This window comes from Grammomys surdaster, unplaced genomic scaffold, assembly GCF_004785775.1.
Source record: "Grammomys surdaster isolate TR1022 unplaced genomic scaffold, NIH_TR_1.0 348, whole genome shotgun sequence".
Lineage (NCBI taxonomy): Eukaryota > Metazoa > Chordata > Mammalia > Rodentia > Muridae > Grammomys > Grammomys surdaster.
This window is the reverse complement of record NW_021604767.1, coordinates 5444616-5457729: the sequence shown is the minus strand read 5'-3', so window position 1 is coordinate 5457729 and position 13114 is coordinate 5444616. Positions and strand designations below refer to the sequence as shown.

Below are 13114 nucleotides of genomic sequence, written 5' to 3'. Positions count from 1 at the left end.
CCTCATATAACCCTACTTATTTAATTATGCAGCTGATGAAATAGCAAAGAACTTGTGTCCAAATCTTGCTCTTGAATCTCCATGGACACGGGATCTGGTTAAGTTCTGAAAGTCCCTTCGACTTTCAATTTATGTATTTGCCCTACCCAATTCCCAAGTCTTTAGTGGGGAGAGATGGTGGAAACCATATGATAATGTACACAGTACAAAAACTTCAGAAGCCACAAGATTAACATGATTTCTGTTACTGTCTTTTTGAGGTCCTTGCCTTTACATCCTGGAGGAATCCTATGTGTATGTGTGTGTATGCTCGAGGAATCCTGTGATGTGTGCATATGCTGGACGAATCTTATGTTGTGTGGGTGTACTGCAGGAATCCTGTACTGAAATGATCCTGTTTGAAACATCTTCCCATAAACAAGCTAATTTCAAGCAGAGAAAGGAAAGTTTTGCTAACCTCACTGCTCTGATTCAGCTCTGGCCAAGTCTGGTTCAGTGACGGCATCGACGGTGACTTGCTCGGAGGTGCTTCTGCAGGAGAGCCTGAGTAACCTACCTCACCTGGCTGGTCCCCCACATCTGCAATTTAGACACAGAAAGTTTCCATCAATAACATATTTTAATTTGGGTGATTTATTTATGAGTAACTAACAGATAATTTTGCATAGGTGGTAATTTATACTCTCAATTTCCTTCTCAAAGTAGACACTTTAACAGATAATACTTACTATTTATATTAATACATTACTTAATATGATGGCTCCCAAACTGCTCATGAAAAGAAAGGCAAAGTTAGAAGCAAATAAAAGAACAACATGAGATAGATAATAATGCAGTGTTTTGATAACAGGGATGGATCCCTTTCAAAGTACATCCACAGATCACTCTTCAGCAAGGGGACTGAAAGATTACACTTTCTGCTCCAGTGAGTTTGGGGATATTCTGATGCCAAGTAGAGTACTGCCCGATGTGCTATAGTTAAGGCTTCTGATGTTCCACAGTAAATAAACTTTAAGTCAGGTTTTCCCAATACAAAGTGCTTTCTAGCCAACAAAATTCTTCAGTTTTCCCTTGGAATTATTTTGAAAATTGCTGATTCAGTAACAGTTTCCCAAAAACCTTCCTATTACCATACAGCTACACCTCAAAAGGAGCAGCTATCCACAAGCAAGAGTGAAGTCAACAAGCCCAGATGTCTAACTATAGTCCAATGAGTCCAAATGTAAGGCTTGTGTTTATTTTAGTTTTATTTGTTTGTTCGTTTTTGTTTTTGCCTGGGTTTCAAACCCAGGGCCTTGTGTATGCTAAATACATGTTCTTCCTACGACTGAACTATATAGTTGGGCCCTGAAACCTATGCTTTCTTATTTCACTATGCACACTAGTGTTTCTAGACTGGAGTGACATAGCTACAAACCTATGCTATGGTTTAAAAGTAGATGTTTAGTATGTTTAGATATCATATTCTACTTTTTTTTTTGTTTGTTTTGTTTTTTTTGTTTTCGAGACAGGGTTTCTCTGTATAGTCCTGGCTGTCCTGGAACTCACTCTGTAGACCAGGCTGGCCTCGAACTCAGAAATCCGCCTGCCTCTGCCTCCCAAGTGCTGGGATTAAAGGCGTGCGCCACCACTGCCCGGCTCCATATTCTACTTTAAATTTCATTTAAACCTTAAAGTTTCTCGAAAATTATACTTACAACAGAAGGAGTTTTAATGACCACTAAACACCAATTTTCCAAGTTTTACAGAGCTCTGAGTACATCTCCTATGGACAGGAATTACATAATGAAATATGATTCTACCATCTGTTCATTTGACCACGGGAGAATTAAAGAAACTACTCCTTAGGTTTTTTCCATCAAATGAAAGACATCTGCTAACAAATGTTGGCATTCTACTTTGGATTTCTAAATAAACAGCTCTATAATAATACCTAGCACTGTACAGTTCCCAACTTCCACTCTAGTCAGAAGCCTTCCAGTCTGTGCCCAATACAGTATCTAATATTGAGCTGCAAACAAGTGTTTACTGAAGTTGCTTACTTTTTGAGTTAAATTCATTTCCATTTTCTAAGATTCACAATTAACCACTGTCAGTTGTAACAGTGTTCAGTTTCCCTTCTTCCTGTTCTGTTACGGACTCCCTGATTTCCCATTCACTCACCCTAAGCTTCTCTATAGAATAACACCATATTCAGGTTCTAGTTTATAGCCCATCACTAACTACACTGTGACTTTACATTTTAAAATCAGGTGCTATTTCTACTTCTTTCTCAGTCCTAGATCTTCATATAAGAGGTGGAGGGTAACACAGAACCAACAGAGGTCGGAGAGTATCAGAACTACTCTGTAATGACCTCCAGCAAGTGAACTAATAAAAAAACGTAAGTAGTAGCAGGCAATGCCTAATCAGGCAATTTGGGGTTTCTAGGGAACAAACACAGTGGACTCCTCCATCCCACCTCAATGAAAATAAAGAAAAATTAGCCTAGGGGAGAAGATGCTGACTGCACATATGACGGCCACTTAAAAGTAACAATCTAGCTGGATAATTATGACGTGTCTTTAGAAGAGTCTCCTGAGAAGCTGTTGGCAACTTAGGGCTGCTGGAAAAGAGTCCATTTTCTTCAGGGATGCACCCCTGAGAAACTAACCATGCTCCAGCAGATAGCCCTACATCTGTGCATATAGGAGCAGCACAAATGAACTCAGTGGAGCTAATGAATACCTGGACCTGAGAGGCAATAGTAGGGATGGGATTGGAGGGGAGGAAATGGGGGTGGATTTGATTAAAACACAATATATATGCCTGAAATTCTCAAAAAATATTTAAAAAGAATGAAGTCATAATAAAAGAAAAATAATTTTAAAAAATTAAAATAGTACCGGCTACAGGAAGGTTAATTTCTAAATTAATCAGTTTAGAGCCACTCTTATCATAGTAAACGTAATCTTAGGGTGATCTTGGGCTTGACTTTCTATCTTCTTGGGATGTCACAGTCCAATAAATTCAGGCTCATTTACAATGCAACATCATTTTAGGGCACTCACTACTTGCCATAGATTCTTAGAACTCATCGGACACAGCTACAGTGGATCTAGCCTCTTGAAGTTGAAAATGAGAAAGTTAGTTAACCAAGTTATTACATCTTATAATTATCTTCCTAGAAAACTATGGGTAGAGGGTTTCCTTCTTGGACATCTCCAAGACTGCTTCAGTGGTCTCAAACTCAGAAGTATTTGTGTGATGACATTAATTTACATTATGATGATACTAGCCCCAACGGAGCAAAAGCAAAGAAAAAGACCAGCACCAAGGAAGGCAGGGAGCATCAAGTGTGCTGTATCCTGCAAATTTAAATATGAACAAATAGACAGTAATCAAGTAAAAAAAAATTTCACTGAACAATGTTCCTAGTGAAGAAGTACAGACTAATTGTACTGAATTTCAAGCTAAAACTACACCTTGTCAATACTTCTTGTATGGCAACATACGGACTACATAAAGCATGTCTACTGACTATCCAAGTGCACTGACTCGCTGAGTCCAGGAAGAACTCAGCTGACAGCTGAGTGGCTGACATTTTCATAGAACACTGCCATTCTTTCTTTTTGTGGAATGAACTGCTGATAAATCATATTGTTTTTCAAAATCAACTTTCAAGGAAACAGTAGAATCCTGAGAACTATGCACACATGCCATAAGCTTAAGGACATCCTAAGATTTACCAACTTCTATGACAAAAAAGTCTGTGATGCTTTCCTGACAGAAACAATGAGTATCCCAACATCTGAAGGATCTGTCTAGCTCAATGATTTGGGCTGTTACAAGTAACTATCATATTATGATACAAAAATCACATCCACATAAAAGGTTTACTCAAATACAAATGTATGCATGCACTTGGTGTACACACACACACACACACACACACACACACACACACACACATCTTCCAGTTTCCAGACTGCAACTAACTTTTCAGCAATCACATCTGGGTTTTAATGTAGTACCAAAGAATATCCACAATACCTGAGAATACTATGCAGTAGTCTTTCTGTTTACTATCAAGACTAGTTCTTCTTTGTATACTTCATGAGTTGTCAGACTTTATTTGTTCCAATATGGCACACAGTAAATATCTGAAACTCTGTAAGCCCTTATTATAGCTACTGTCACAGGTAAGAAAATGAGGCTATTTCACCCAATTCAGTTTTATTGATGACCACTAAATTTGATTTTTTTTTATAGCCCAGGCTGTCCTGGAACTCACTCTGTAGACCAGGCTGGCCTCAACTCAGAAACACACCTGCCTCTTTGAATTCATAATAAATTATCTCTCTTCTGATTTTTTAATGATAAAAATACTCTGGGGATCGGGACCATTAACAGTAAGAGTCTTTGCTAGAAGCTATGGTTTCATTTCCCAGCACTGCATAAACCAACTGGGCATGGTGCTGTATGCCTATAATCTCAGTAGTCAGGAGGGAGGTGGGACAATGGTAAGTTAAAAATTAATCTTTGACTACATAGCAAATTTGAGGCCTGGAATATATGAGACTCTGCTTTTAAAACTTAAACCAAGCCAAACAAAACCACAAACTACCCTGGGTTAAGGATGCACTCAGTAGTGTAGAATTGTAAAATTCTACTAGCCTAGGTTGTAAAAAGAACCAGGCTTGATCCCCAGCATTATTAAAAATCAAACAAAGAAACAAACACAACACCATTCTTGGTTTGTGGATTATTTATTCAGTCAAGCAGCAAACTGAATTTGGTTTGTGGGGTTTGGCTTTCTGGATTCCCAATTTAATGAATCAATCCATCAAATTTATTACTGACAAGCCTGACAAGCTAGCTGGTGTCCACAGTCAGTTACTAGAGAAATCCATGAAAGGTAAAACAATGCCTTTTTCATAAATGTCATATTTTGGAGACTATTTTCCTAAGAATATTTATGTCACATGTGAAGAGTTTATTGTTATGTTTAAATGAAGTCATATATATTTTTTAAAATATGAGTACTAGGGAAGGAACAAAGAAAAATTATTATTATTATTAAATAAATATTATTTAATTCACATACATAAAGGCTCTTTGTGTCCATACCATTTTGAGACTATATGAAGGTTTTAAGATTAGGAAACTTAAAATTCACTGCTGGGATAAATTAGCCAAAGTGCCCCTAGTATTTTTCCCACTTCATTCAAAAGAACAGAAACCAACAAGTGTCTGATAAGCTCTGGAAATGAACGGCTTCTCCTTCAACTCTGGTTCCAGTAACTAATCAGTGCAGAGCATCCTGCCCACCCACAAAGGTGCTATTGCAAGACCCTTCCAGAAGCAGGGGTATAATTTTACTCTTCTTTGACACAGGTTTCCAGGAGGGACACTGCCAACCTGCCTCCCTCCTGAAGGTTCTGCTCGGCCCCTGATAGCATCAGAGTTGTTGCAACTGAAAACAACTGATAGCATTTTAATAATAAACTTTCAAAACAGAGATAAATGTCTAAGCATGTTCACTGCAATGCTGTTTTAAAGGCAAACTGAAAAGAAATATAAAAATTAATCAACAGAGAACTGGTTAAGGTACATCTCTGTATGTCATGAAGTGCCAAGGTATTTGTCTATATTATAAGAGAAAACACTGAGGATGTATAGCAAGACTAGATCTGTGTACAAACTAACCTCTCTGTATGTAAGCCATTATGTTAAACATTCTGGGTGAATACAAAAGAAATATTAATGTTTAATTTGAGCAACATAGTCTCAAGTATGAGTTTACATGGATTTTTAGTTATCTAGTCATGAAAAGAGCAATGCCTTCCCTTCTTTAAAGTATATGCGCGTTGGAAGTCCTAGTTAGAGTCCAATGGCTTTATGCTGTACCTGAGAACAACAGACACATACACATACCCAGCTTTACTGCATGCAGCAATAAAAATGCAGAAGGAAACAGAAGGGGTCATCCCCTTCTCTCTTTTAGCATTTCAAGCAAGTGGTGCTGAGTTACTCATATGAACACTGTGCTGTGAAGTTAGTATACAGTGGAAATCCACTTGCTCTGAAACATAGTCATTTCAAAAATGAACAGACTTACATATTCAATTTATACTGACATATATCCAACAAGAAACTTCGTGTCTACTTTGAGAGGCATAGATGAAACTTCAAGTCTACTTTGAGAGGCATAGATGTATTAAATAATCCTAAAAATGCAAGTAAAATTGCAACTGTGTAATCAAAATAAGTCTCTGGACTAACCACCACTATTAAGGTAGGTTTATTGTGGAATCCCAAGACTGGTTCAATATAAATAAGTTATTAAATACAGTAAATCGGCAAGCGCTTGACGTTAACAGTCGGGCCTCGGGGCGCGCGCGCGTGTCTTCCATCTCTCTGTCGCCATGGCTGCCGACATCAGCCAGTGGGCCAGGCCGCTATGCCTGCAGGAGGTCGACGAGCAGCCCCAGCACCCCCTGCGGGTGACGGTGGATGAGCTGGGCAAAGTGCTAACGCCCACTCAGGTTATGAACAGGCCCAGCAGCATTTCATGGGACGGCCTTGATCCTGGGAAACTCTACACCCTGGTCCTCACTGACCCGGATGCTCCCAGCAGGAAGGACCCCAAATTCAGGGAATGGCACCACTTCCTGGTGGTCAACATGAAAGGCAATGACATTAGCAGTGGCACTGTCCTCTCCGATTATGTGGGCTCTGGGCCTCCCAGTGGCACAGGTCTTCACCGCTACGTCTGGCTGGTGTACGAGCAGGCGCAGCCTCTGAGCTGCGATGAGCCAATCCTCAGCAACAAGTCTGGAGACAACCGTGCCAAGTTCAAGGTGGAGTCCTTCCGCAAGAAGTACAACCTGGGCGCCCCAGTGGCCGGCACATGTTACCAAGCAGAGTGGGACGACTACGTACCCAAAACCCAAACTGTACGAGCAGCTGGAAGGGAAGTAGGGGCGCTGTGGAGGCCAGCAGTCCTGGGCCCCCCCCCGCAGTATCAAGTTGTGTAAAGCATGCTGTTTCTCCCCTGTCCTTCCTACCCTCTCCTAGGGAGTTCTCAGCTGTGCTAGGATAGAGGTTTAGGGTGTCTTCCCACTGCCCGTCATTGCAATTCTGCATAGTCACATCCCAGTTTATGTTTGATTGAATTTAGGTTCCACCTGGGGAGGTGCCTGGTGTTCTGATGGAGTTATTCTATCACTGATTTAAAAAGAGCAACTCTGAAAAATAAAACACTCTGCCAGGATCAGGTCCACAGAGGAGAGCCTGGGCTAGTGTTGTCTGTGAGTGGTTAACAAGGAGAATTGGTCCAGAACCAGGCACGGTGGCATCTTTAGAGGTGGGCTTTTAGGGACCTGTCCCCTGACTGAGACAACCCAAGTCTCCCATCTCAGCTGAGCCCTGACTGTCCAGGTCAGGTGGCTGCATAGGTATCAATGTCCCTTTAAAGAACAGTGCTGCTGCAGAGAGAGAGACCCTGTTAAGCCCCTTGCTTCTTAGTGGGGTAAGCAAAAGTCACTGGAGCTGCTGGGTATGTTAATTCTCATCATCAAATACAAATAAAAGGCGTTGCATTCAGAAAAAAAAATACAGTAAATCATATAAATGGACTTAAAGACAAAAACAATCTCAATATAGAAGAGGTCTTCGACAAAATCTAACATATTTTCATAATAGAAGTTCTAGACAAAGTAGGACTAGAAAAAACATACCTCAACATAATAAAGGCTATATATGAGAAATTCACAGCCAACATTATCTTAAATGGAGAAAAACTTGAAGCAACCCCATTAAAATAAGGAATGATAGGATACCTTCTCCTTTTTAATATAGTTCTGGAAGTACTAGCTGAAGCAATAAGGCAAGAGAAATTAAAGGGAGACAAACAGGAAAATAACTTGCCAAATTATTGCAGATGATATATCATATGTAAAAGATCCCAAAAATTCCACCAGAAAAACTTGTAGAAGAAACAAGCAACAATTTTAGCAAAGTAGCAGGATACAAAATTAACTTACTAAAACCAGTAGTCTTTCTATATATCATTAAGAAATCTGACAAAGAGATCATTACCCACTTACAATAGCATCCAAGTCAATAAAATATCTTGGAATAACGCTAACTAAGGAGAAGGCGGCCCTCTATTATTATACTTTCTGAAGAAAGAGACTGAGAAAGACACTAGAAAAGGGAAAGATGTCTTGTATTCACGGAGTGGTAGAACTGATTTCATGAAGATGACCTTCCTACCAAAAGCAATTTACAAATACAATGTAATCCCAATCAATGTACTCACAGCACTCTTCACATAAAAAGAAAAAACACATCCTAAAATTCTAATGGAATTAGTAAAGACTGGGTTAGACTTTGCCCTAGGAAACAGTACTCTGGAAGAAAGTGACTGTGTAACTGCTTCTGGGTAACATCCTGCTGTCTAGGTAATGATGAAAAAGGCAGACTACATACGTTTTTAGGATACCAAATGTGATCTTCCAGATAAATGGCTACTTAAGAGCTAAATTCTGCCATGACTGCCCTCTTCAAGTGAAACCTTTACTTACCACATCTGAAAGGAAGCTTGGACAAGAGCACTGAAGACGGTAAACAGCTTTACAACTAGCCTCACTGGGAATGTACCTTTTATTTACTTCAAATTTAAGAAAAACATACATATACTCAACAGTTATAGTCTTTCCTTTTAAAGAAAGCTGCCAGTAAATATAGATCATATTATCATGCATAATAGTATTATCTAAAATCAAATTCAAAATTTCCAGATTTCTTTAGTCATCAAAAAAAACATTATAAAGTTCTAATAATGAATCAGATTATCCCTCTCAACATACTAAGACATATTAAATAGAAAACATTTATGACCAACACCATAATCTTCTTTAAACAATACACCATGCATTTAGAAATAGTAAAAATAGTAAGTAGCACTGAGAAATTCTCCCCAAGTCTGACACAAGCCCCATTGATAAAAAGGAAAGCTTTTCTGTTTCTTCTTTTCATTTTAACTTGAGACAAGGTCTAATACTATAGACTAGGCTGGGAACTTTCAGAAATCTTCCTGTCTCAGCCTTCCAGGTACTGAATATCTAATAATCCAAATTCAGTGTCTATCCAACTTAGCCCAACAACTAATCTGTGTACATCTATCCATCCATCCATCATCTATCCATCCATCCATCCATCATCCATCCATCCATCCATCCATCCATCCATCTATCTTTGAAATAGAGTTTCACTATGAAGCCCTATCCATTCTGGAACTTTCTCTGTAGACCAGTCTGGCCTCAAACTCAGAGATCTGCCTATCTTTGCCTCTCAAGAGGCAGGATTAAAGGTGTGCATCTCTCTGCTTGGCCAAATCTGTGCTCTTACTAAAACGCTTTAAGCTACTACACTTCATTTTGCCATTTACTTTAACTTGCTTCTCAGAATGAAGTATTAACGTTCACTGAAGCACACAATCAGCCCTACCAATCTCACCTGCTGAATCTTCCAAGTCAATCAGCTTGGGTATTAGGCTTTCAGGGAGTTTTTCTGGTAAGTCATAGCCATTTTTTCTAGCAACTACCAGATGAAAAGCAGCACAAAACTCATCCAGTGTCAACGCGCCATCTTTATCAAAGTCTGAGAGTTCCCTGGAAGACAAACTCATTATCACCACATTTTGCTTTGGAGGCCCTAGTTTATTGAAAAAGAAGACAAAATATTTCTCACAAGAAAATTTTAAAACTTCATTAATTTTGAAAATCCCACATGTACAAAGAGGTGTAAGAAAGCAAATATGTCAAAATTTTAACAAAGAATCAATGTAATAGATATCTGAGAGCTCCTGGTGTGATCCTTTCAACATCTTACATTTTTGACAGGAAAACAAGACTCCAAAATTAAAGTCATCAAAATATCACCTTTAATTTTGATGCATTGTATTAATAGAGCTTATTTAGTTGAATCATATAAGATAAATGTATGGAACTTAATGAAAATTCTGTTGTTATCAAAGTTCAACAGTTTTATACTTTAAGAAAATAGATTGGCTAAAGGTTATTAGGGAAATACAGCCTCTGTTCTGCTGTTCCTGTCCCCTATACAGAATCCATGTATGTGTATGTTTTATTTTTGAGACAAAGTCTTACTATATAGCCCTGGCTGGCCTTAAACTCACAATCTTCCTATCTCCGCTTCCTAAAAGCTGAGATTACAAAGCCTATATACCACTATGCCTGGCCTTAGAAAAGAATAATGATATAAAGTAGAAACTGTTTATGTGATCATTCCATTTTTAAAAGTAACTTGCGGTTATAATTTGTGTTCCAAGGACTAATTCCAATTTTGTGGCTGCTATCTAGAGAGTCTTTAGCCACGTATAATGTGAGAGCTAAGCATTTTTCTTACTTTTTTAGTTAGATATAAACTTGATGAAAACTAGGAGAAACTGACACAGGCAAAGTAATAGCCTTTTTCATGCAGTGCACTCACAACCAGAGAAAGCCAACACAGCTTCAGTTTTAGCTTACAAATTTCTCTAGTCTCCTTCCTTCCTTCCTTCCTTCCTTCCTTCCTTCCTTCCTTCCTTCCTTCCTTCCTTCCTTCCTCTCTTCCTCCCTCCCTCCCTCCTTCCTTCCTTTCTTAGAAAGAGAGGCTCACTGTACTCGGTCTTACTGGGTTCTCCACCAGCACCGACAGAGGTCAAGCTTAGTCCTAGTTTTAAGGTTCTGAAAGTTTTAAGGTGCCAGAAATTCTTCTGAAACAACCAACAGGAACCAATGAATGATACCCCACACTTACCAAATATGAGAAAGTTCAAGAATAGGAAGTTTTGATTTTGTAAAAAACTCTTTAGCTGCAGATCCTGAAATATTAAAACAGTTTTGTTTAATGTTATTCTGAACACACAGATCCAAAAATAGGAAGTAGTATCTATCATCTTAGGCTGGGAAATAATAACATTATATATAATGTTAAAAAAATGTCATGTTCTATTTTCCAGTGACTATAAAGTCCTTTTAGACAAATATTGTGAGCAATAACTAAAATCTAGGATCAACAAAACAATGTCTATTTTTCAATAATGAAATTGAGACTTTGTCCTAGCCCATCTAGAAGAACTTCTGTTTTCAATGACTCACCTGGAATAAATCCGTTTAGATCAGGCTGAATGGTTTTAAACTGATTTACATAATACTGTCTTTGTTCATCTGTTATTTTCCAGGGATCATCATAACTACTGGATTGCCTACGAATTTCATTGGCAGTTGTAGCTGAGGCTACAGTTCGTACTGTGGTCTGGTCCTGCAATAAAACATGTTTTCCTCAGTACAGTTTCTATCTAGATGCTTACATGGACCAAGATTGCTAGGTTACTTTTCCTTGACAGTAAACTTTACTTTTTTGAGGATATTTAAAAGGTAAGAAGTTGTCAGCAAACCACATATTGTTATAGTCAGGTTACTGGATATGTTTTTGCACAGTGAGTATATAAACATGTAGAATGATAGCATTTATGTAGCAACAGAAAGTTATGAAAAATGTGCTAAGAAAGCCAAGCGAATATATTCCCAGATGTAGAAATCTTTTAACACTTCACTAGGGAATTAGAAACAGAAATAAAATCAGCTAAAACATAGTGGAACATTCCATGGATAACAGACTTGAAGAAACACCACAGAGCAGAGTTCTGATTGTTTTTAGTAAGAGTGAACTTGCATTCGTAAAATCGGCAACAGCAAAATATAAAACAATGATTGCAGTGATACTCAGAATGAAGCAAACAAAAATGAAATTCCAATAAATGTCACACCTGGACAGAAGCAGGATGCATGGGTAAAAGAGTACTGGTTGGTGGAGTATCTGCAAAACTGACCCAGTTTTCTTGAGGTGGAGGGGGGGATTGCCCAGACCACACCAAATCACCAGCAGAAGAGCCTAAAAGCAGAATGGAGGACCATACTAACTCATTTGAAGAGACAAGAAGTTAACGTGTTTGCCATGAGATGGCAATGCACTGTCATGTACACACTGAGATAGTTTCCTTCTGACGTCTTATTCCTTTCTGTTCAACTGAAAATAGTTAAGCTTTTTAGTCATGTTGTGCTTTCCTTGTCAATATTAAAATTTCTACATATCCAGTCTTGTAGAAAATAATTATTCATTTACCATTGGGTATCTAGCATCCATAAACTTTTGCCTAAGCATCAAAGACACAACTGCTACTTTTCAAAGCTATGCGTCATTGAATCTGCTTCCATTAATTCAATTTATAACAAGCAGTGGCTTGGGAATAATTTCTCAGGGAAATATGATTTTCCTTTAATTTACAAAGTTAAAAACATGGTATTTCTAAAGAATCTCCAAATACCTGATTGTGCATCACCAAAAGGAGACCAGAATGGCCCTGGTGCTGTAAGAGGTCTCTCACTATTTCCTCCACTGGGATGACGGCCGTGCTTCCTCCATGTGTGTGGAGAAGTTGGCGGGGACTGCTGGGGTGAAACTACTGGAGATGCAGGTTCCTAAGGGGGAAAATGTTCTTTAAAGATTTTCACTTTGAGGTGACATTTTAATTATCAAATATTAACAAGTGTTTGTAAGTAAACCTCTCTCAGGACATGTCTCTGATGACATTTAAATGCATGAGACTACCTGCTGATCTGTAGATGGACGAGGCTGAACTGCATCATGACTTCCAGGTCCCTTCTTAACTTGGCCCCTGCCAGGAGGAGGGGGAATCACGCCCAAGTAAGAGCCCTGGTTCTCAGAATCTGAAGAATATGAGGCTGTGTGGCGAGATTCTTGGTCATTCTTTGAAGCAACAAATCGTGGAAGAGGGAGATCCTTTACTGTTAACCACAAAAGTAGTTACATGTTCAGTATTTCTTACCTGAAATACTTGGAAACAAAATTGTTTCAAACTTCAGAGTTTATAAAAATCTGGAATATTTGCATGGACTTTACAGGCTGACATCTCTAATAAAACAACAATTTAACAATAAAAAACAAAAAACAAATCTGAGATGATGGAAACCTTTTGAGCATAATGTTGGTACTCAAGATATTTTGAATTTTCAGCCTGTACTAACTTAAAATAGAAAAG

The 13114-nt window shown here is 38.5% G+C and overlaps 1 protein-coding gene and 1 pseudogene across 4 annotated transcripts in view; one reads left to right on the top strand and one right to left on the bottom strand.

The window, feature by feature from the left end:
• Reps1 (RALBP1 associated Eps domain containing 1) overlaps positions 1-13114 on the bottom strand; it is a 75316-nt gene that overhangs the window by 19905 nt on the left and 42297 nt on the right. For all 4 annotated transcript variants that reach the window (XM_028779225.1, XM_028779226.1, XM_028779227.1 and 1 more), the window contains exons 3-9: positions 12664-12860; positions 12380-12533; positions 11822-11946; positions 11151-11313; positions 10810-10873; positions 9505-9659; positions 458-579 (exon numbers count right to left, since the gene is read on the bottom strand). In XM_028779225.1, the coding sequence (XP_028635058.1) occupies positions 458-579; positions 9505-9659; positions 10810-10873; positions 11151-11313; positions 11822-11946; positions 12380-12533; positions 12664-12860 (980 nt within the window). The remainder of the gene's footprint in view (positions 1-457; positions 580-9504; positions 9660-10809; positions 10874-11150; positions 11314-11821; positions 11947-12379; positions 12534-12663; positions 12861-13114) is intronic.
• Positions 6408-6963, top strand: LOC114630905 (annotated as a pseudogene).